A 23,181-nucleotide genomic window follows, 5' to 3' on the forward strand; every position below is an offset into this window, starting at 1 on the left:
AGAACAGGCTGCTGCATTTTAACCACTCTGTCCCCTTTTTTTTGATACCTATAGATGATGCTTTAAAAAGTTCTGGTACAATTAATCGTTAGCTGTCATTTCTGATTCAGATTTTACCTGTGTCATCAAAATTAGCCTGTTGTTGCGTTGCTTTACATTGTCTCTGTGCTTTCCTTTAGTCAATATGAGAAATTCTGACGTTTTTGTAGGAGGAAACTCCTGATATCTTAACACTAATGCTGGAGGGGTATAACTGTTTCCTCCTGTCTACGGTCCCTAGCTTTTCTTTTTCTTAAATCAAGCTCCCCTTCTTTCACAATTCAGATTAATTGCAAATAAGCAGCCAGTGTCAAACCTTCTAAAACTCCTGCAATATTTGCTGGTTATAGCAGGAATGTTACCAATAGTTCCTGAAATCTCTTGGGCCGCCTTCCGCATGTTTTATCCATGGGGTTTTTTTCTTTTTTCTCTGTATATGTAAATTGTGTCGGGGAAATTTTCTGTAGGAAGGCAGAGAGATTGAACTTTTAGAGCAGGGAAGGTGTCAGATCAAGGTGTGGGTGAAAGACTTGCCACTCAGTTTAGACAGCTTTGGCTCCAGAAAATTTTTCGTTCCTCAGCAACTCTAGGCACCTCAGATATTGCTCTTTATGTGGCACTGGATGCATCTCAATCCCAAAATTTTCTAGGTGCTAAGATTGAGACTAGTCAGCTACCCTTCTGCATAAGACTTACCTGTGTTTTCCTAGTCTTATAGTTGAGCTTTTATCAACTATATAAACTCATCTGTTTTCACCCACCCCAAATATGCTTCAGCCATAGGGAATTCACCATGCATCCATGGTTTCTGAGCTCCTGCTAGTTTGCTCTGTACAGTAAGTACACAGGTGAGTGTCTCTTTTGGATGGGTCCCCTTAGCAAGGGAGTGTTTCTGGTGGCAGCAGATTCTCCACTTATTTTGAACTTGCCTGTTAGCATGTGTTCGACAGGAGGGACCCTAGCAATGAGGAATGGACCTTTACAGGCTTGCCTTGGTAGCTTGAGCTGTGCAGCTTGGTACATGCTGAAGGCTACCCCCAGCAGAACGCTAGCCAGCCAGCTGTGTGCCAGATGACAGCACAGCAAATTGCACACAGCCATCTCACATGACATACTATTAAATAAAATACTGTGCTACCGCCGCTTCCTTTAGCTGAAAGTGTCTGGGGGATGTGTTTGGTGCCAGTGCATTTTTTTGAGCAGTCCGGTGCTCATGACAACTGTTTGAAGGTAAAAGATGTTTGGAAGGGGGGAAGGCATTTAAATAGACTGGTTCCCAGCAAATATGGAAAGATTTTTCATAGTAATGCTTCCATATTTGGAGCTTACACTTAGCAAATGATGCAAGCATCACTCCTTAGGATAGCCCCTGTATGGTTACGAAGTAATTCTGAGAATGATGTGATAAAGCGCAGTTCAATGTATGAAATTTCCTTGAAAAATGTGCTTTGTTTCCTTAACGCTATAATATTCCTGCTATCTAAATGTATTCTCTGTGTCAAATCATTCTCAGTCTTACCTCAGAAAAAACTGCCTGTGATTTCAAAGGGAGTTTTGCCTAAGGTAGGGCTTGCAACATCAGGACCAGGAATTAGTGTAATGTGACCCACCATTTGTATTGCTTTGGGGTAAATTTAAGAGAGAAGATTTAACATTGTGTGTGTCATGCTGAGATATTGCAATATCTCGGATGGGTTATTAGGCACCAATCCAAAGGTTAAGTGCAGCAACCACATGAGATGTGGCTTTATCCTTACATGATCTATGCCTGTGTTCTGTTTTGTAGTCCCCTGAAATAGGTGTTATCCCTAGAATAAAACAACACGTTTATAAGATTTTATTGAAATCTATCCCAGGCTATTAAATGTAGTTTCAGTAGAAAAGTGTGTGCATATATGTAATTTGAAATGTAGAAATCAATCCTTGTAATGTGTGAACTCACTGAAATTTTGAATCTGGATCCTAGTGTGCACCAGATAAATATTCACGACCTTTGGGAAAGTCTAGATATGAATTTGCAGTTTAGGACCTTTTCTAATTTATATGCATATATCTTTTGGGTTTTTATTTTCCGTGCTGTTTTTGCTTGGCTTGCATTAAATAAAATGCTTCAATGGAGTGTGGTAGTCTAGCATTTGTTTTGCCTGAGGAGTAGATTGCCCCATCTTGCATATCTGGTCAAGTAAATTGCTCTCTTGCTTGCGTACTTCGATAATAGTAGTGGGCTTTAGACCTTCCTGTGCAGCCCCCCAGTGAGCAGAACCACAAGGGACTGGGCCTGTGTGGTGCTAACAGTCTTCTCTATTGTAATGGCTGCATTCATCTCCTATTTACATAAATTAATAGTTAAAACTTGTTTGGTTGCTTAAAAAAACTCATTAAGCTTTCAGAGTAGCTGTGTTATGAGCACTGTGGCAGTCACTCCCATTGACTTGTCTCCTGCTGGTTCACTGGGAACCAGTCCATCTCAGGGTCAGGTCCCTGAGCTTCATTGCAGAATTAAATAAATAGCATTTAAAAGAAAACGCAAATAATCTGTTCAATGCAAAGTGGATGTTGGGGAACTTCCTTATGAAAAAGAAGTCGTGTTTAAAATTTTAAAAATAAAATCGTATTTTTGTCTGAAAGGCTAATTTTCGCTCAGGAGATAGATCATATTTTTTATCCGTTTTCTACTAGTCACTGGAGAATGTTTGACATTGTAAGAGGAAAAGGTCAGTTTGTATAACCTGACGTGGGAGGGGGATGTTTAATGTGAAAAGCTTGGCCAGATTTTTTTTTTTTGTTATTATTAATGGAGTGTTCTGCTTTGCCTTTTTAATTTATCATCTTCGGTATATGATTTTTATTTTTCTTTATTTCCTATTTGGGTTTTTTTAATAGATTGGAGAAAGAGAGCATTCAGCAAAGCATTAGCAATGAAGCAAAGGCCCGAGCCCTTCAGGCCCAGCAAAGAGAGCAGGAGCTGACACAGAAGATGCAGCAAATGGAGGCCCAGCATGAGAAAACTGGTAGGTGGTAGGGAAAGATTAGAGCCTGGGCACTCACTCACAAGCCAGGCCCACGCCTTACTGTGAAATGACATCAGGAACACCTGTAACCTTTGGCTGGCCGAAGGGAGCAGATGCTAACTACACCGGAGATTCCGAATTACATATTAGTTAGCGTTTAAAAGAGAAAATGGAAAGTATTGCCCACTGTCTGTTGATTTCAGAGTGCTGCTCTCACATCTGTTGCACCATCTGGATTATGAGTTTATTTACCTGTGTTCAAGAAATGTAAAGCTGAGAGAGACCACAACAAAGTAGAAAAACAAAGGGCTTGTTTTTGGCTGGATTTTCAGGCACACATGTTATATAAAGAAAATAGCATCAGAAGCTCTGCGGGAAATGCTCTGAGCTTACAGTTAAAGTCTCCTGAATAGCATTGAACAGTTCCCACAGTACACACATTATAGCTACTCTAAAAGCTTAATGAGTTTGCTTCAGCATCCAAACTGGAGAAAAGCTTTAGCCATTAATCGGTTCTTAATTCACTGTCGCAGCTGGATGTAATTCACTGGCTCCAAATTGATATGTTCCTTTATTTAATCTTTGCAGCCTCAAACATTTTTAGTACTACCATGTGCCCCCACCCCCCCCAAATCTAGAAGAAGGATGTTTAATCCCTTGCATACTTCAGGTTCTCATAATAGAAGACTTCATTGCGTTGACTTAGCTGACCAATAACTTCCAACCTTTAATCTGGAAGTAAAATGGGTTTTCCAAACAAACAAAAAAAGCCTTTTGTTATTGTGAAGTACTATGCCAACAACATTAATAGAGGTCCATATTATAAACAAAAAAAGAAATTTTTAGAGAGGAAATCTCTAACCCCTGAGCATGGAAAGAAGGAGGAGCTTCAGCTCTTACGGAACATGGTATATTCATATGTTTAATAAAATACCACTTTTACCCATCAGTCCTGCAATACCTTTAGAAAAATGATGTAGCCTGTATTAATCCTAAGCAGTGTCAGATAATACCTGAGGTAGCAGGCACATTTACATCTGCCGTCTGATTTTCTGCCTTTTTTGCAGCATTGTCACAGTACTAGAGGGCCTTTCCCGTGTGTTCAGGGATTGCTAACAGCTACGTTATGGCTGCTGTCTACACAGTAGGAAAAGAGAGAAGCTCTCAGAGTCATTTTTCCCTACTGTAGCCAGCACATCTGCATATGACCAAGTGTAGTTTTGCACAAGAGATGTGTAATTTACCCTCCTGATGCATATATTGTCCCAGTATACAAAAAGGAAAAAACATTAAGGCTGAGTTTGTTTTTATATATCTGTAGTAGAATTAGGAGGAGTTGAAAATGATAGTCATTTATTATGTACATAAAGAAACCCTTGTGTATTATGACCTTACACGCATACAAGGAATTTGGGTAACAATGGTCTCTCTTTCTCTGAATGATTTTAAAAGCAGAAATCAAGAAACATAATTTTGCAGTATCTTCCTTTTGAAAGAATAAAGATGCTTCATTTCTAGATCACAAATTTTGGTGCAGCCCAAACTGATAGTAACTGAAAATTAATTTATAAAATGGTTTCACTGCAACTGTCACTGGACAATAAGTGTGTATCTTATCACTAAAGAGAAAAAAATACATTAATCATAGTAAGTGCAGAACACAGTAAGTAAAATAACTGCTTTTTTAAGGAGAGAATGAAATGAGTCTACAGTGGGAGTGTTTGGGTTGCCAGTGTATCCTCTGCACCAGTTGAGCAAGTAAAAGGCTGCTAAGGCATCGCTTGCCAATTTTATTCCTCCCGGAAATGTCAATGAACTTCCAGCTAAAAAACAAAACCACGAGATTAGATATGTAGTCTTTATGGTGATTCTTGTCATACAGGACCTGACTGAGTAGCAACATCGCTTTGACGCTTTAGGTTAGCTTATTCTGACATATTTGGTGAATGATGATGTTATAATTCCATGTTCAAATAGCTGAAGTTTAAAAAACATACCAAAACCAGAAGCATCTAGACCAAAAAAATTAAGAATATATAAAATTGTTTCTAAATTATCTAAAAATTTATATAATTGTAAAATAAATTTCTAGTTTTATAATTTTATAATTTCTAGTAAATGAACTGGATTCATTGTTGACCTCCCAGAATACATTCATAGCGAAATTAAAGGAAGAATGTTGTATGTTGGCAAGGAAGTTGGAACAAATGTCAGAAAAATACAGGTTAGTATATTTTTCTTATCCTATTCCTTTTATTATTAGGACATGCTTCCTTTTTTTTTTTGTTTGTATTTTAATATTTATTATTATTCATCTTGTCCCAGGTATTACACATCATCTCAATATAATATATGCCACTTAAGAAACATAGATGGATTTTTATCCAGGGTAATTCTAATTTTCTGCTTTTCCGATTATGTTTCTGGCTATTACTTCAAATTTCTTAGACAATTCTAGTGTAAAAATTGCATGCTATTTTCTTCCTGGTCTTCATATTCTTAATATGAAAAGTGGCAAATTGTTAACAGAGCTACAACTCACATTTATATGAAATTATATGAAAAATACTAAATATTTAAAGTTCTCAAAACTGTAGTCTGTTGGTTTAATTATTTACTTAAAGCTCCATTCACAATACTACACACTGAATAATTATCTCTGAAATAATTGTCATCAAAATTGCTTGTCATTGAAGCTCGGATTCTGCCGCCGCTTGTTATGTGGTGCTCTTGTTAAAATCAATAATAGGTCTATATACAAAGCCATTAAAAATTCAGGAATAGAACAAAACCTGGAAACTATTTAAAAGTTCTATAGGACAGGACTATCTTTCTAAAAAAAAATTATGAATTTTGTAGTTTCGTGCTAGTAAATATTTTGAGTTTACGTGTTTAAGTGTGAAAATAGTCTGTTGAAACTTTCTGCAGGGTTCATACTTAGAGTAGTAAACAGGACTTAAGTGGTGAGTTGGTATTGTGCAACTTCTGTAAATTTCACGCAAAGCGAGTTTGGTAATTAAGGGTAGGATTCATCGCGCATGGCTTATGTGAAGTAAGGAAAATACTCAGCAAAGATAAAATTGGTTTTCAAGATAGGATTCTTCCTCTGCTGGGTGGATTTAATCATCCTGTTGAGGTAACATAACAGGGGCAACACTCATTCAGGGAGAGAGCTCATTTATCCCAGTATGCTGTTTCCAGGAACAGTCAAAGGGGAATGATATAAGTAGATGACAGACATACATGTATAAAAAATGTATGATGCTTCCCACAGGTACTGCCTCCACTGCCCATCCTACTTTCCACTGAATATAAAGTGTTGACTAGCTGTTAAGTGGCTGAAGTTGGGAGATTAATCCCATCCAGAGTGTTTAGGGGAGAAATGAGAAACTTGAGGAAATATAAGCAATCTTCGCTTGCAAATGTTGTGATGGGTACTTGAGAGAGAAGCAAACAGAATTTTTCTTCTGAAAATGCAGAGCTCCTCTGCTAAAGTAATACAAAATCTAAATAGATTCAAATCATATTATTATTCCAGCAATAAAAATGCACACAGACTTTGTTGCTAGAGCTCACAGTCACAGACTAGTAACTGTAAAAGGATGAAGGAAAGACAGAAAATATACTGTGAAAACACATTATTCTCTGAAAATAAATACCAGAGATTGCCAAGTGTTTCTCCACCTAGCAGCATTAGCTGACTATGTCAAGAACCTGAAAAAGGGAAAAGGAGCCCTCTTGGATCTCCAGAAAGTGGTATATTTTGTACAAGAAACAGTATGGAAGAATGTATGAAAGCAGTTCTAAGAAGTAGCCCTATAATAGCTTGAGCTTGCCTTCATTGGAGTGGGAGCTGCTGCAGTCAATAACAAGAATGGAGAAATTGGTAGGGACGGAGACAGCACGTGAAAATGAGAACAGAAAGGTGGAACTGGAGATGGTGGAAAATGGTAAACTAATAGATGGCTTCAAAAAGTTATGTGATCAAGAGATCAGATGCAGAAAATGACTTCGGCAAAGTTTTAAATGCATGATCAGTCTGTATCTTTCAGTAGCATCTCTCCCAAAGGCAATCTTCATGCTCATTGTCACTGGATATAGTGTAAAACCACAAGTCTGGGACAGAAAGCTGTAGCTTTGTCTTCTGAAAAAAAGTAATCATTTTTGAAAGATTTTATAACTTAGTTCTCATGTACATTAATAAAAGCAGATCATGAAGCAGCAGTGTGCCCTATTTGCATGGAAAAGATTTTTTCCATTTTTTTCCCATGTTTTTGGCCTTATCATAAACTGAATTTTGGACCTGGATGTGTATTTTCTTGCTATACTTCTAGAATCTTTGTGCCTTAGTTTTCATGGGGTTAAGAAATAACTATACTAGCAGTACCATTATTTAATTGGTAAAACGCTCAAACTTTTTTAATAACAGATGCAAGAGTAAGGTTATATAAAATTTTGGGGGGTTGATAGGAAGTAAAGGGCCCATTTGTAATAAGAGGCATTTCAAATTTATCTGTGACAACTACATATTTGCACAGTTTCAGTAGGACGCCTCTGAATTGCACGAATATTTTTATATTTAATACAGGTTGTCTGAGAAATCTAAACTGAAGTTTTCTTGTTTATATGTAAGCTGGAACCATTTTTGTGAGCTAGCCCCTACACAGGATTTAGAAAAGCTTTAGAAAGACAATGTCAGACAAATTATGAACCCTCAAGCTGTGCAGAAAGAAGATACTGTCTGTGAAGGTTTTTGTATGCATAGGCATGTTTAAAAATATAGTCCTTTGTTGATTTCTTCTCTGTTATTTTGTTCTTTTTTTTTCTCTGTGATTGTCACTGTTTGAGTTTCTAGGTTGTAGATTAATGCTTAACACTACCCACTGTGTATTTGTGATTTGCGTTTTGTAATTAAGGGGAACAATGGGAGTCCATTGGGTCTCGTTATATATAATGGTTGGTTTAATTTGTTTCACTTCTATCTTGTTAATTGTAAATTGATCATTAAGATTTGAATTCTAATCTGTCACCAGGGTTGTGAGTATTGAAGCTAGAGCAATGATCCTGGTTTTAATCACTGATGATGAGAAACAAATTTTATAATTTTGGTACATATTGCAGTTCATATATTTTAACACAGTATTTTATGGTGTTATAAATATTGTTAAATGACTTTTAGTGTAGTTTTACTGTTTGGACTATAATGTATAAATTATATTACTGGTTTGGCAACAGTAGGCATCCAACTGTGTGAGTTTAATTGAAGTAAAGAACACACACCCAGCTGAACTATTTTCCTGCATGTTTGGTTGACTGCAGTCATTGCACTCAATACCAGGAGTGAAATGTTTGTTGAAGGTAGCCATACGAAGATGTGAAACAGTCTGTCTGAAGGATCAGTCATTAAAATTATATGCAACAATACTGGGTCAGCAGAAAATATTTTAGAGCATGTATTTAATTGCTGTACAAGTAAACAATTGGTTTTAAGAGTAGGAAAAAGCAGTGCTTAGAAAGCGCTGCAATGCAAAAGGTAGTTCAGAGGAGTAAAGGCAGCATTGCCACCTTAGTGTTCAAAAATCAGCTCATCCTAAAAATATCCTAAGACTGACTTTGAATTATGACTATTTAACATTTGCTGGTTCTTTGCCTCCAGTATGTGAATGTTTTGGAGGAACCTGGGTTTTTTTCCCAAGACTCTTCCAGCAAGGATGGTAGATAAAAACTTAAATTTGGTTTTAAATAGAAGTTGAGGCTTTCCTGGTAGTTAAATGGATCCGGAAGTGTAGAGGGCTTTTTTGTTGTTGTCCCTGTCCTCCCCCCAGTCATCATCAATTATTTTTAATATAGTGACAAGTAAATGAGATTTGGCAAAATCTATTACCAATCTACTTATAAGCATGCATTTTACATTTTCATTTTCATGTGACGTTGTAGCTTTGCTCTGTGCAGTTTCAAAATAATATTGATTTCATACAGGTCTTTTGAGTCTATCAGATCTCAGAAGCACCCACAGATACATTAACATAACTGTATGACTTGTGGGGCCAGCCTGAGTCTGCAGAAGTGCAACTCTGTGCGGAGTTCAGCTCAGGTGGCGGCACTCCAGATGTCTGCATGCTTCAGTTCCTTGTGAGTCCACCATGGCTTACTACTCGGACTGTTGGACCCAGAGCAGCTCTTGTGGAGCAACATCAGCCTGTCCATGCTGTGTCCTTTAGTTGTTCTGGATCCATCAGACGTAGTGCTTAATGCATAGATTTTTCTAATTTACCTCTGTCCCTGGTATTATGTGTGGGCTATCTCTGAGGTTCAGGACTGTGTACTTCGGCATCTGCCCCCCTCTCTCGCCTGTCCCTGCTGTGACAGCTTGGGAGCAGAGTGATTCAGAAGCATTTACGCAGACCTGGTCCTGCACCTGGCTGGGTGAAATTGTTACTCCTAGTGTAAGTGTGCTATCACGTTCAGTACAGTTGTTCAGGCTTATTACAATTATGGTTGTTCTTTGTTTTTGGTTTTTTAACCCAACAATTTTGAAGTTATTTAAATATCACATAGAGTGAACTGTTCTATCTTAATCTTTGGAAACTCAGGTGGATGAGTGGTATATTTAAAGATGCAGAGGGAATCTTTGTCAGGTCATAATGAAGACTCTTGGTGTGCGGTCTTGTATTGGGACCGGTGTTCTCTCTTTAATGCCGACACACGTGAACCTTTTAACATTGACCTTAATAGGTATTCTGCCCTTCATATGTGCTGTCCTCCAAAATTTCAGTGTAATGGAATACTTGAATTCGGGTGGTCAGCCTCTTAGATATTTACTTGGAAAGGACATTGTATAAATAATATTTTAACTGGAATGCATTTTTTTTTTTTGCTCAGTTCAACTGTAATTACAAAAGAGATGTTTTAGAAGAGAACGCAAGTAACATGGTTCAAAGCATCAGGCATTTAAAGCTGTATTTTAGAGATTAGAGATCATGCTACTCATGTTTTCAATGAATTCAGTATCTTCTTTTGTTTCATTAATTGTAATTTTCAGTAGCAATTTTGTTTTGGTTGATTTGAATCCCTTGATCTTTCCAGAAAGACTTCAGGCACCTTCAAATGTGCTGGAGATTAGTAAGTGCCTTTAAAACTTTGAGATTTTTACCACCTTGAAAGTTGCATCTGCTGTTTCCGTGAATGAGACAGCCACATATAAATACAGAAGAAGAAGCAGGATCCCCCAGTTGGGAAGCCCTACAAACATCATAATTTACAGTATTCCCACATGGCAAATGCTGTTGTTGCATTTTGCTGGCAAAAAAGGAATGCAATCTTGAGTTTAGTCCCTGTTACCACTTGGTTGGGCTTTGTTACCTCAGGTCTCTGTTGAGCTGCTCTGCAGTGGACCTGTGCTTTTATCCACTGATTGTCTTTCTTACAGTATCAGTATCAGGTACAGACTGCATTCATGCTATGTGATAACAATTGGTCCAACTGACAATACTCTTTTAATGCTGACATTTAAGTTACTAGTATTTCTGTTAAATGATCGGTGTAAAAATTTGACTTCAGTCACCTTCCTATAACATCCTGCCCACTGTTACGTACCCATTTAGGAAACTCTTGTGCATTTAAGTTTGATGTACAAATACATCAGCACAATTCTGATGTATTTGTCAGTGATGTTCCCTAATAGAGCTGTAACTCCCTATCTAAATTCAATTACATACAGTCTTCTTCCAAAGTTTCCCTTGCTAAGTTCTTTTAGATTCACAGATGATATCATGTATTGTTCTCTATTTAAACATGAAAAGATTATGTTGTCATTTCCAGATTTGACTTGTCAGTGTAACAACATGTTTTTGAGGGAGGAGTATTTCTTCCCCCCTGCACTTTGTTGTATTTTTCAGAATGTCAGTTGTTGTTGCATTCTGTAACAGCCAGGAAGGTAAAGTATCTTTCTGCTGTAACTGCAGCATATTTAAGTTTATGATTTAAAGATATCTCTGAAGCTTTTTAACCTCAAGATCTGGAATGGCAGATGCCATAAAACAAATTTGCTTGCTTTTGATTCTTACTTTCTGATGGTATAGCAGATTTTGACATGTTCTCATTAACCTTTTCCAAAGAGTTAAACTGTACAAGTGCATAATGTATATTTTATCACAGTTTAATCTGAGATCTTTTCCTGATATTAAGAAACAGCTCATGCCTGTTTCTCCATGGGCTGATGGTTAGAGATGTAGCAAGTAGCAGTCCCAGGTCATTCATGGATCTGGTGTCTCTGCTCACCCGTGAAGAATAAGAATTGCTAGAAGTGACTAATTTTCTCAAAGGCTGTGCTGAGTTTTATGTAGATTAGGGTGTGCTTGTATGATTTGTCCCGTGTTTCTTAAGGTTTTATTCATTTTCCTCTTAATGTGTTGTTTGTTGGTTTTTTTTTAATCTGTGTAATGGTATTTTGGGCATATTAGGTTAATAAAGTTTCTAAAACAGTACCACTATTGACAGTTCAACCTGTACAGTGCCATAAAGGTTGAACAAGTTTTTAGTAGCCGTTTTTTTAAATTAGATGTTAGCTTTTACTAATAAAGAACTCGAAATGTGTTTTCAAAATGCTGGCCAAATTATTGCTTAACAAGTATGAATTTACATTTATTGATCTTATTTAACATCAACGCATAATGCCAAATGACATGCCTGTTTAAACTCGGCTGAAATTAGCATAGCCAACCTATGACTGAGTGATTGCCATTGGCATATTTACCAGATACCCTTCAGTATCATGTTCTTTTGTCTTAAGATTATTTGAAACAGTGTTTTGTTTCTCTAAGTTCTAGTAATAGCCTGTTTATGCATTACATATACATGTATGAAATTTTATAAATGCTGAAGCCACATATTGATGGCACGCTGCAGGATGAAATCTGACAACATCCATCATCACTGTGTTTTACTTCTGTAGATCTGAAGTCAACCAGCTTAGTCAGGAAAAAGAGTATCTTCATGGCAGATTGGAGAAGATGCAGAAACGGAATGATGAATTGGACCAACAATGTATCCAGCATGGGAGAATGCATGAGAGGATGAAGTCAAGGTAGGAGGTCTTGTTAATCTGTCAGTGTGTGGTATGCTCTGCTGGACCTGTTGTGTTGTGTAAACGTAAAAATGACACTAGGTTATTTGAAAGTAATATTCTTTACTTATGAAAATGACCACCCCCTCCCCCTCCCCAAGCATTCTGTCAAGTTTTTTTATAACAACTTTTGCTTGTGCCATTTTGGATAAATAAAAGGGAAGCTTGAACAATATAGGCTTCCAACGAATTTAAGCCTAGTACATATGTGTGTGGGCTGCTTCGGCTGTTCTCTGCTCTAACTTGGATGAATTGTCTTACCATATTAAAAAAAAAAAAAGGAGGGGGGAAGGAAGGGGAGAGGAGGTTATTCAGTAATATGAATGTAGAGTACAGATGTGGGTTCCATAACGCCAGGTAATAGGTGTATTTTGGGGGTTTACCATCTTACCTTTCCCAGTAATTTTTAACTTGTATAAGCAGACAAATCTTACTGAAGACCTTAGTAACCAGAGAACTATTAACAGCTTCCAGGCACCACTAGCCTTTTCAGAGAAGCAGCGACTTCCTCAGGAAGAGCTGGGAGCAGCTACAGCAAGACTAATAGGGAATATTTCCACCAATACCAGTTGACTGTTCTGGCCAGAGTGTCCAGACTGATAATGCTTTGTGCTGTGATTTAGATTAGATGTCCTTAAAGATCACTGTGGAGACTTTTCTTTTTGGTACCAGAAAGTTCATCTATGCTCTCTTGTTCTGTTTTCCACTCCACATCCAGTGTAACAGGCACTGGAAAGAACCTAGGCATCGTTGGGGAGGTAGAGGATAAAGTAGGGGGATGGCTGAGAGGGAACTCTGCAAACCCAATCAGCCAGGCTACTTCTTGTCAGTAGTGAAAGGCAAAATGCAGTTTAACTTCATTTGGACTAGATAGTCCTGGCTGGGAAAAATTCTGTTTGCTTTTTTTGACCACTGACTACCTGATAGGAACAGAGCTTGCATGCATTGAAGCATGCTCTTTTTTTTTTTTTCCCAACTATTGATTCCCCCCCGCCATCTCTTCGTTCTCTGTCTGTCCGTATCAGCTTGTTTATTACAAGCTCTCCATACATTCTTTTCAATCGTCCAGATCCCCTTCTTTCCTCTTCCTTTTCAGATTTCTGTCTGTACCTCATCCTGTTCTTCTGTAACCCAGGATTGTCATCAACTTTTATAGCTCAGAGAACAAAGAAATTCAAAATGCTACAACTATGTCCCTAATCTATGTGACCACATAATCTTTCCATTTATCTCACCTCCCTTTTGGTTTCTTTACTTATGGTGGATTCTTAGCATATGGGGGACATGCACTGAGGACTCAGGGTTATTTTCAGGGGAAAAAAAAAAATCTTTATTTTTTTTCCTTCTCCCTCCTAGCTGTTCTTCTGTAGAATTATTAGTATCTAGTTGAATTTAAGACTGCTTTGTAAGTTTTCAGGACAACCTTTCCTCTGTCAGAACCAAATAGATCTACTGGAAAATGTTGCTCATTCTGTCCTGCAGCAGCAATGATTATACACTAGAAAAGATTGAAAGCATTAATCCAGAACAGAAAAGTGATTTGAAAGCAGAGTGGTCATGCTGCAGGCAGTGCCTTACCTTCTGCTGCTGTTTTGCTGACAGCAAGGAGAGAAAACAGGACAGTGATAGCATTTGTCTTATTTAATATTTTAGAATATGTAAATATGGCAGAGATTATCAGGTATTTGAGTCATTAACAGTATACTTCACCGGCATTTAAAGAGTGAACTCTTTTAACATATTTTTAATTATGATCTTGCACTATATTCATTTAAAATCCAGGTAATAATTGACAAGGCTGATATAATAAACTGCTTTAAAAATTCAGTGTAATCTAATTTTAGTTTCCATATGAAAACTGTAATAAATTTTCAGTATCAATTCCCAAATGCTATAAATTGCCTATGAAGTATTCAGATTTAGGTGAAGAAAAGCAGAAAGCATAACTACTACAACAAGTAAATCTCCCTGTTCCTTATATTTGTGTTGAAGGACTTCCACCAAATAAAAATAGTGATTTTTCTCTTCTGATTTTCAAAATAGAGGTCTGACTATGCTATTTAGTAAAGGCAAAAGAACAAATAATAATAATGTGTTTTGCCTCAGATTTTCATCTATCACTCAGATACTAATAATCACAGCAAAATTATGTTAAGGATGATTACTTCTTAACACAATATGTTTCCCTGTTGTATGCAACTACAAATAGCACTGGTCTTTTTGCAACACAATCCTGCAAAGAGGGTTTTTACCTAATTTTCTAGCTGTTGTTATTCTGGCTCTCTTTAGAAAGTTTCTTGTCTCAAAATGATTTTGACTTAGCTTGGGACCTAACATTTGCATTTGAATAATAAGGAACTGTGGTATTTGCTTAAGAAATCTCTGTCACTACTTGTGTTCTCCTACGAGAATATGACAGGCCCTGATACAACTATTTTGTGGAAGGAGAAGATCTAATTGTTGATCAGTTGGAATTTCTTTTGCAGCAACGATGGTTTGGTAATTGTGATAGTTGCATTCCTGAAAGTGAACAAGATAACTCTTTCTCTGCCATTCCTATCTTTCTGTCTGAATATGTGCTGCAAATGAATATAGTCCAAAATGATATAAGTAGGTTTTAAAGAAAGAGATTACTTTAAATTGCAATCATTAAAGATGATTTTGAATCAGCCTTTTCAATGTAATGCAAATATCCATCCTTTTCAGTGTGTTTTTGCTCAGTGAAATATGGCATTAAAAGAAGTAGATATCCATTTTAAATGATACAGTTGACGCATGCTATTGGGGCAAACTTGAATTGAAAGATGTACGGTTTGCAGCACTAGGGTGATACATTAAGACTGCAGTGGAGCTTATAAAGAGGTGTTCATTTAATGTTGTTAATCTAGCAACACTGTGGATCTTTGCTTTAGATACATGTATGATTTTTTTTTTTTTTGCACTGGTTTGTTCTTGTTTTGATGTTTTTTGCAGCTATGCACTTTTCATTTTAGACAGTGATTTGTTTAGCTAAGTAGATTATCTCAAAAGTATTAATTAACGTGACATAGGGTCACTGATGTGCCACTGGAAGTGAGCTGGTCAGCATGTGTGACTTTATGGATCTGAATCTTGGAGAAATAAATTCTTGTCTGTTATGTTGCAAAGAGCACATTGGTAAATTTTCAATCTGAAAGCAAATTTTATTATTAAATTCTTCAAATTCCCATTCTGTAGTAGATTCCGGAGGAAGGAAAATCCAAAATCAAATTAATTGGGTAACTGCACGCATAATGTTGGTTCATTCTCTCCTTTATGCGTTTTCAAACCGAATTCCAAGGCATGCATTTTCACCTCTGTCGTTAGACCAGTTCTGTAAATGCAGATCCACTTTCTTGCAAGCTCTGTTCTCTTCTGATTTGGGGAGCAAGAAGAAAAAACCAAGAATCTGCCTAGACCTCTTACTGATGGAAGATATTTATGAATAGGTAATATTTGCCCAAGCTGCCGTGGGTCAGGATTTCATCAGGCTATTTCAGCTTTCACTGAACTTAGTTAACAACTCTTACAGGTACGAAGTTTAGTTACGGATTTTCTTTTCTGCATCTATTCTTCTTTTCGTTAAAGCAAGCATTTGATTGTAAGTCATCTATTTAGAGAGTTTCTTCTGTGGACAGCCAGTGTCTAAAATGGGAAGCATTTAATTTAATATAGCTAGCTCTTTCCTGTGTAGCTTTCCTGTTAAAGACCCATGATGTTGGAAATACAGCAAATATGAAGTAGTGTCTTCAAGTAGGAGAAGAAAATCCTAGGCAATTGCTTTCCTTTTTCCAAGATGAGCCAGCCCTGCCTTTACTTTTTATCAAGCAGCAAAAAAGAGCATATGGACAGTAGTTTGTATGAAGTATGAGGCTCTTTTGAAATCTTTTTAATAAAACATAAATTTAGAAGCTTCCAATGAGTTTTTTCCAAGCATTTTTCCAAACTAAGTTCAGTGTATGGAATCTGGGGCTATGAATTTTCTCTAAAACTTCGGTTTTGGTGATTAGAATTCGTATTACTGTTATTTTTGCTGTAATGTGTGTGTGATCACTGTCCAATCTGTGTAACATCAACAGTAATAATATATTCTTATGCAAATTTTTATGGGGCTTGTTGCTGTGGTAGCTTTTTGGGGGTAATGGTGTTGCATGTATTTCAACTGTATTTTTGGTAGCTAAAGTTAAAAAGAAGAGCCTACAGGACTGGCAGTTTGGGGCAGATGTGTGTCTATTCCTCAGGCATCAGTGGTTGTAAGTTAACTATAAAAATGTTACAACCATCTGTGTAACAAGACGGCAGAGATCTGCTCTTGCCTGTTACTATAAATAAGAAGGAGATTTGTTTGACTTCATAGACATTGGATTTATAAAGACTATATGTGTCAAATTGTAACTACATGCCATGTTGCTGAGATGTGTCTGCAGCCAACTACCTGGGGTGTCTTCCCCTTCAGACATTCTAGTGTAGTGCAGCAACTGTGCAGAAATGTCTGTATGGCACAACATGTGACAAATTATATTTGTTTTCTACCTATGGGGAAATGTATGATTCTTATGGATAAGCTTATCTGGAAGAGTAGCTAAAATGGATTCTTAAATGGACCACTCGAGGAGTTAGAGAGAAAACGTGACATTTAGTTTGACGATGATTTTAAAGGTTTTTCCCACCATTAAATTTAGGTTTTGTTGTTGTTGTTACTAAGTGATAGTGTATGAGAGATCATGTATGCATGAGACAACACATATATGTCACAATTGAGACACACATATATTGAGAATATACCAACAGTTTCAAGCAACTGATACATAAAACCATAATAGCTGGTTTGCTGTCACTATTACACTTCTGAATAGAGATTTTTGGATTTCTTTGGCAAATCTCCAGTAGAACAATTGATTAAAATTATTTTTTGATAACTGGAGCAATCAGGTTGCATTTAAAATTTTACATTTTCTGTCTAAAGCTCTTGTACATTTTTGTGTGTGTTTTCAAGAAATAATGATGGGTGGAAGAACTCAGTTTTGATCATTGCCTAAAAGACCTTTATTTTTTTTCCAGTCCAGTGCGCGCTTTGTTGACTATATTATCGTCCTTATTTTTATTTTACTGATAGGTTAGTATTTTTTTTAAGTCACAGTGAGGCAATTGTTACTATCTTTTTACTAGATCTGTTTTGAAATGCAATTATAGAATAAAAATGCACTATATTGTGGCTTTTTAGTTTAAAATGCATTAATTTTTATATTGAAAATAGAGAGTAAGATATGTAGCGTTCGTAACATCTTTGATATTAAAGTTGCCTCCATGTTTAAAGAGGAGTATGCTGCACTTTTTCCTGAGCATCATTATTCATACCCACATACCTTTGGTGTATCGGGATTGCTGTCACAATTGGAGACAGACTTGTTTGTATAGCCTTTCATGCAAGGAGTCAGTAAAGAGCTTTGTGGTCACTGTGTCCAGCATTGCGGTGCCACCAGATAAAACTCTCAGCAACGTCCAGAATTCGGGGCTATCACTGTTACTTAATTTTTTATTACTATTCAATAGACTCACATTTTAGGTTGAGAAACGTATACTCCAGAAAAGTACTATCAGGAAAGAATCAACGGATGATGTGTATACACATACACACATATATGTGTTGCAAATCCTGTCACAGTCTGAAAGTGTATTTGGCTTTTGTTTAAAGTTTGGGTGTTTGCACACAGTTCACATGGTCTGGAATAGACACTGGATGTTCAAAATCTCTCCCTCCCTCTTCCTCTCCAGTTCACTATTTGTCTACTTACTATATATATGTTTGTCTATTTCCCCACACACACACTTTAAATAGATGTCTATATATAGTATGTATATAAATGCATATATTATTTATGCTTTTATATGTGTAATATTCCCATTCCAAATAGTTAATAAGTTATATAAGATTATATAAGCCCCCAAATACTGTTTTTAAAGATTTATTCCCCAACTACTTGAACAGTAGACACATAAAGCAAAAATTACCTTAGTTGTTAGAAAACCTGAAAATGTATACCAAGAGTGAAATACAGAAAACACTGCAAAATAGTATGCAAATAAGTTGTTAGCCTTCTTAAGAAGCAAATGACAAGCAGAGGGGAAATATCACACCCAATTTTGAGATAGATGTTTAGGGAACTTAATAATGTTCTGTAAGATGTATTCTAGGTCACCGAGTACTGTATTCCTCTACTGCAGCTATCACTAAGAGTGTGTGTGTGTATATAAACTATATATACTAACATATATAGTTTTTATATATATATATATTCCTTTGAGAATGTATTGAGCTCCTTTGTAAAAGTCATTAGGCCTCACTGTTCCGATTTGGACAACTGTTTCCAGCACCACAGATCTTCTGATTGGGATCCTTCTTATTTTTGGTCTGAATTTATTTGTGTTTGGCTTGTACCTACTTGTCCTTGAGCCAAAATTGGGGTAAGTAGTTATTTTGTTCTGCTTTTATTTTATCTGCACTGATAATGCAGATAATCGTAGACAATGGTTATATCTATTCAGTGCTACTTCTGATAAATAAGTGAAACCTTCCTGTTTTGTTATTCTTTTTGCAATAAGCTCTCCATCACCCTTAGTTTTCTGATTGTTGATCTTTCTTGAATATGGGCAATCAGAACTGTCTACAGGGTTTTGGATGAGGGCATTTAAATATCTCGTATGGTGGAATTAATGTATTTACTGGAAATTCCTTGACTGATGGATTCTACAATCACATTTGCCTTTTTGACAGCTGCATAATATTGGCAGCTGATAATCCTCTATCCAAGAAGTACATCCAGGACCCTTCCTCCCAAGTAAATTCAAGTTGTTAGCAGAGACTTTTGCTATGAACTGAGAATGCGATAAGTCCCTAGTGTAAGACTTTGTACTATAAAATTTCATCCCGTTTCTGCTGTTCCAATCTTCTGAGTCATCTGTTTCTTTCTGTGCAGTATCCCAGACCTTCTCTAAGCTGATGACATCTCTTAAATTTATCAGCCCACTCCCACTTTTTGTGCTGAGTCATAATTCAAAATATTCAAAAATCTGTTTAAACTTGAAGAAATCCACTTACAATTCTTCCTCACCTTCAATTGTTTCTGTCAGCTGTGCTCTTTATTTTAGTCAGTTACTTATCAACAACAGCTTAGTTAACGATTGCTGATGGGGCATGATATTTAATGTTTTGCTGAAGTTCATGTAGGTAAGATTTATTGCATTCCCTTTATCAAAAAATCAACTGTCAAAGAATTTAGGATTGACGTGACAGAATCTGCTTGGTCTAACTTATGTTTCAGTTTCTCATGTTTTCCATTTACCTTCATGTCCTTACATATTCTTTTTCCTTCAAAATTTGTTGTAGGCTTTTCATGCATTTAAGGTCACGTTAATGGGCTGATAATTATCTGTATTACCTTTTTTAAGGGTTAGTTAATGCTGCATCTGTTTTCATTGCTTAACAATGTAGTCAATGTGGGGAAGAACGCGTAGAGGGGAAAATGACAGTGTCTGTGTTCACTTTGCACGTCAAGACAGCTGGCCACCACAATTTCAGTGCTTTAGAAACTGCAGAATGGTATCTGGGAAAGGGATACCATAAACTTGGGGGATAGTTGATGCCTCAAAGAAAAGCTAGGTATAGAAGTAGCCAGGTTTGCTTGCTTCTGTGTTGGACAGCTATCAACACTCTGACTAACACCCCCTCTGCTAAGAGTCTGGTAATTGTCCACTCCTGAGAATATCTTCTACTCCACTGCTTTGATGTACTCTGCCTTCTCCAAAACAGACACAGGGATAGTTCTTATTCATGCCATCAACTTCTGGGAGTCAAAGCCTTCAGCTCACTAATAGTAAGCTTGTGTTCTTGTCTACCGGGAATGTAAAAAGCCCTGAAATATGTGTGACATAAAACAGCACAACATAAGGTTCCAGGCTGTTCTTGTTACTTTCTGTTGTCAGCACAGTTGTTGGTTTTCAAATTTAAATGTTAATTTAGCATTAACGAAGGATTCTTGATTCTCTCCTCTAAAATGGAGGTGGATAAAGGTGATGTCTTTGACAGCTCAGCCCAGACTCTCCTTGATATGGCAAGATCTATAAATGTGTGGCCTTATGCAGATCATCACAGTGATGCTGAAAAAGATGTGCATCGTTGGAGAGAAGTGTACTCATGGTTTTCCAGTGAAACCCCATTTTATTCTCCTACGTTTGCCACAAACTTGCAACTGTTTTAATGTTGGTTGGGGCTTGCTTCTTGTGGCGATATCTGATCCTTCTTGTGTTAATCCACCAATTACACCTTAACCACTACCATATCTTCTACTTTGAAACACTTTGCCTTCAGTGTGTGGTAATAGCAGCTCTGGTCCATGGTAGTAGTCATGGACCAGTCTTCCTCACTCCTTTCCCCAGAGATGTGAAATAAAAAGCAAGCAGGCTGGATCAAAGTGCTCCTTTGCTGGCAGGTTCATAAAAACATTGTTGTTTAATGGCAAGAAATAGCACCAAAAAGCATGTCAGAGTTCATTTAAGTTATCTGCTAAAAGGTATCCAGAGCTACAAAATAAAGGTTTCTACTCAGGATAATAGCCTTCCCAATGTAGTATATACTCTGGAGGACAACCCTCCCCATGTTCCTCCTAGAAGTATACACCATTTAACAACCTTTAGCAAGTCGTGATTGTTTAGGCCATCTAAAAAATTAAATTGTTGAAATCCCAGACTGTTATACTCACCTTGTTTTTTTTTCTTCCATATTGTGTTGCATCTGCATTTTTAAAGTTCATTTTTCTGTACTGTATTCCTGTGATATCCTTGTGATATGTCAGAACATTAAAAAAAAAATGTTTTCAAATAGCCACTGAGAGACTAACACTATGCAGTAGTTCAGCAGCAAATATCTAGTTGGGATATTTAACAGCAATTGGGGTCTTCCTGTTGGGCCTTAAGTGAACTCACAATAATAGTAAAATCTGACTATTAACCCATTTGGCAAACTACTTTAAGCAGTAGCAGATTTCCTTCCGGTTTTGATCTCTGTATATAATGCTGAGATTTTCAGACTAAGGCTATTTAAAACCCTCTGTTCCCATATAGTGGGGAACTGAAAATGAAGACAGATGAATAACATTTAAGCAGCTTTGCAAGTGTGTCAGGAAAATTTACCAGCTCCATAACAAAATCTATGCACCTGCCTGCTTTCAAGGTTATTGTTGTAAGAGAAGGAGACCCAAAACTAATGACGATTTATGTTCTTATTATATTAAGAGAGTAGATTTTTGCAAGGCTATTGGAAGGCTGCTTTTTCCTGATAACTGCAGTGTTTTGATTGCTTCCGCAGGGTCCAGTCCTGCTCCTATGGAAGTTGATATAACTGTGAATGCTCTCATTTTCCATATATAAGTCTAACCTGCTTTTAAATCTTTGAGTGTTTAGCCTTGATGTGTCTTCTGCCAGTAGTTCCATAACTAATGTTGCACTTAAAGGTGGGTTTTTTTCCCTTCATGATTTTTGTTTTCCATCTTCCAAATTAATTGGAAGAGCTGTTGGCTTTGCATTACGAGACTGAAGACTTATTTTTGCACTGGTTTTGTTCTCTAAAACACAGATAGAATCTTCTTTTGCATATTTCTTGTCTAACTGAAAGTATCATTCTTTTCTGGAGCTCCAGTCATATTCATTACCAATTTCTGAGTGCACTCCAAAAAAATTGCCATCCTAAAAAATTAAGTACTAAAAAATGGTTGTGTTTATTGTGCCTTGTGATAATGCTAATTGGTAGTAGCCTAATAGTAACACGCACTGTGCTAGTTTCTGGAAATGCTATCTTAAATGTGTTATCCCTCAGCTGCTGATCGCAGTTGTAGTAGTGAAATAGAGATTATGGAATTGGCTATGACGAAGGACAGTATGATAAGAGCTACTTAGCATTTACATTTCTGGTGTACTCAAGACAGCATTATGTGTGCTCAGGGCTTCTCAGTTTGGTTCTGAAATAAAGTAGTGACGATGAAAAATATGAAAGAAATGGAAAAGGGTAATAGATTATTCTGTGTTTAACTTGTACTTTGTGAACAGTAAATTCATATATGTGGGGAAAGAAAGGGGAAGTGAGAGTTTTTTAGAAGTCCTTTTTAACCTCAACAGAGCCAGATTCCACCTTTAGTTATACATACAGAAATACATCCTTTTCCCAAATATGAGATCTCATTACTTAGGACTTGATCCTGAATGGTCTTTAGAATTCTGATTTGATTCAAGTCAAGGTTGCTAAATGCTTCCAGGTCTCCAGTTTCAAAAGGTTGTCTCAGTGGCATGGTTGAAATTATAGTAATCTTTTCTGTGCTTATGTAAAGTGGTGTAATCCTTTTGAGTGCTACACTAGCACTTCCCACACTACCGGGGGTTTAGCCTTAGTTTTAGGTATGTGACTTGCATGTAGTCAAAAACAACTTTTAGGGGTTTGGGTGGGTTTTTTTTTTTTCCTCTGCTTGGATCACTTGAATGGCTGACCTTTTTTTTTTAATGTATATATAAAAAACAAACAAACAAAAAGGGTGTGTGTTTATATATGCATATATATACACACACACAGAGTTTTAGAACTAAAAAAAGCTCATCTGTAAAGTGACACCAAGCACGGACAATAAATGTTTGGAAGCATGTGACTCAAAAGCACTTTGATTTTAACTTTTACCATCATGAAGGCTGTTGTAATCTGCTGTGCCTTATCACACATGTGTTAGATGATGCAAACACTTGTGCTTCCCAAGTCAGTTTTATGAATAAAATGCACAAACAAGCTGAGCAGAGGAATACGTATCCTTGGGAAAGGGCTTTCATAGTCTGGGCAGAAATGGAATTTCTTCACTGACTTTCTATAATGTTAACCCACGTCAATAAAATCCATAGGAAATGTGTCTAACATTTTGTCCTTTTTAAATTTCCATTTTTAATAGCAAGATG

General features: G+C 36.8%; 1 protein-coding gene across 16 annotated transcripts in view; it reads left to right on the plus strand.

Moving 5' to 3' along the window:
* SDCCAG8 (SHH signaling and ciliogenesis regulator SDCCAG8) overlaps positions 1-23,181 on the plus strand; it is a 118,411-nt gene that overhangs the window by 62,825 nt on the left and 32,405 nt on the right. For 14 of the 16 annotated variants that reach the window (XR_012673089.1, XM_075146549.1, XM_075146550.1 and 11 more), the window contains 3 exons: positions 2,923-3,050; positions 5,166-5,274; positions 12,004-12,135. Coding sequence is in view for 15 of the 16 variants with exons in the window: in XM_075146549.1 (XP_075002650.1) it covers positions 2,923-3,050; positions 5,166-5,274; positions 12,004-12,135 (369 nt within the window). In the remaining variant the exon portion in view is untranslated. Of the gene's footprint in view, positions 1-2,922; positions 3,051-5,165; positions 5,275-12,003; positions 12,136-23,181 lie in introns of those variants that run through there. The other 2 variants (XM_075146556.1, XM_075146554.1) reach the window with 2 other exon arrangements.

This window comes from Calonectris borealis, chromosome 3 (genome assembly GCF_964195595.1).
Source record: "Calonectris borealis chromosome 3, bCalBor7.hap1.2, whole genome shotgun sequence".
Classification (NCBI taxonomy): domain Eukaryota; kingdom Metazoa; phylum Chordata; class Aves; order Procellariiformes; family Procellariidae; genus Calonectris; species Calonectris borealis.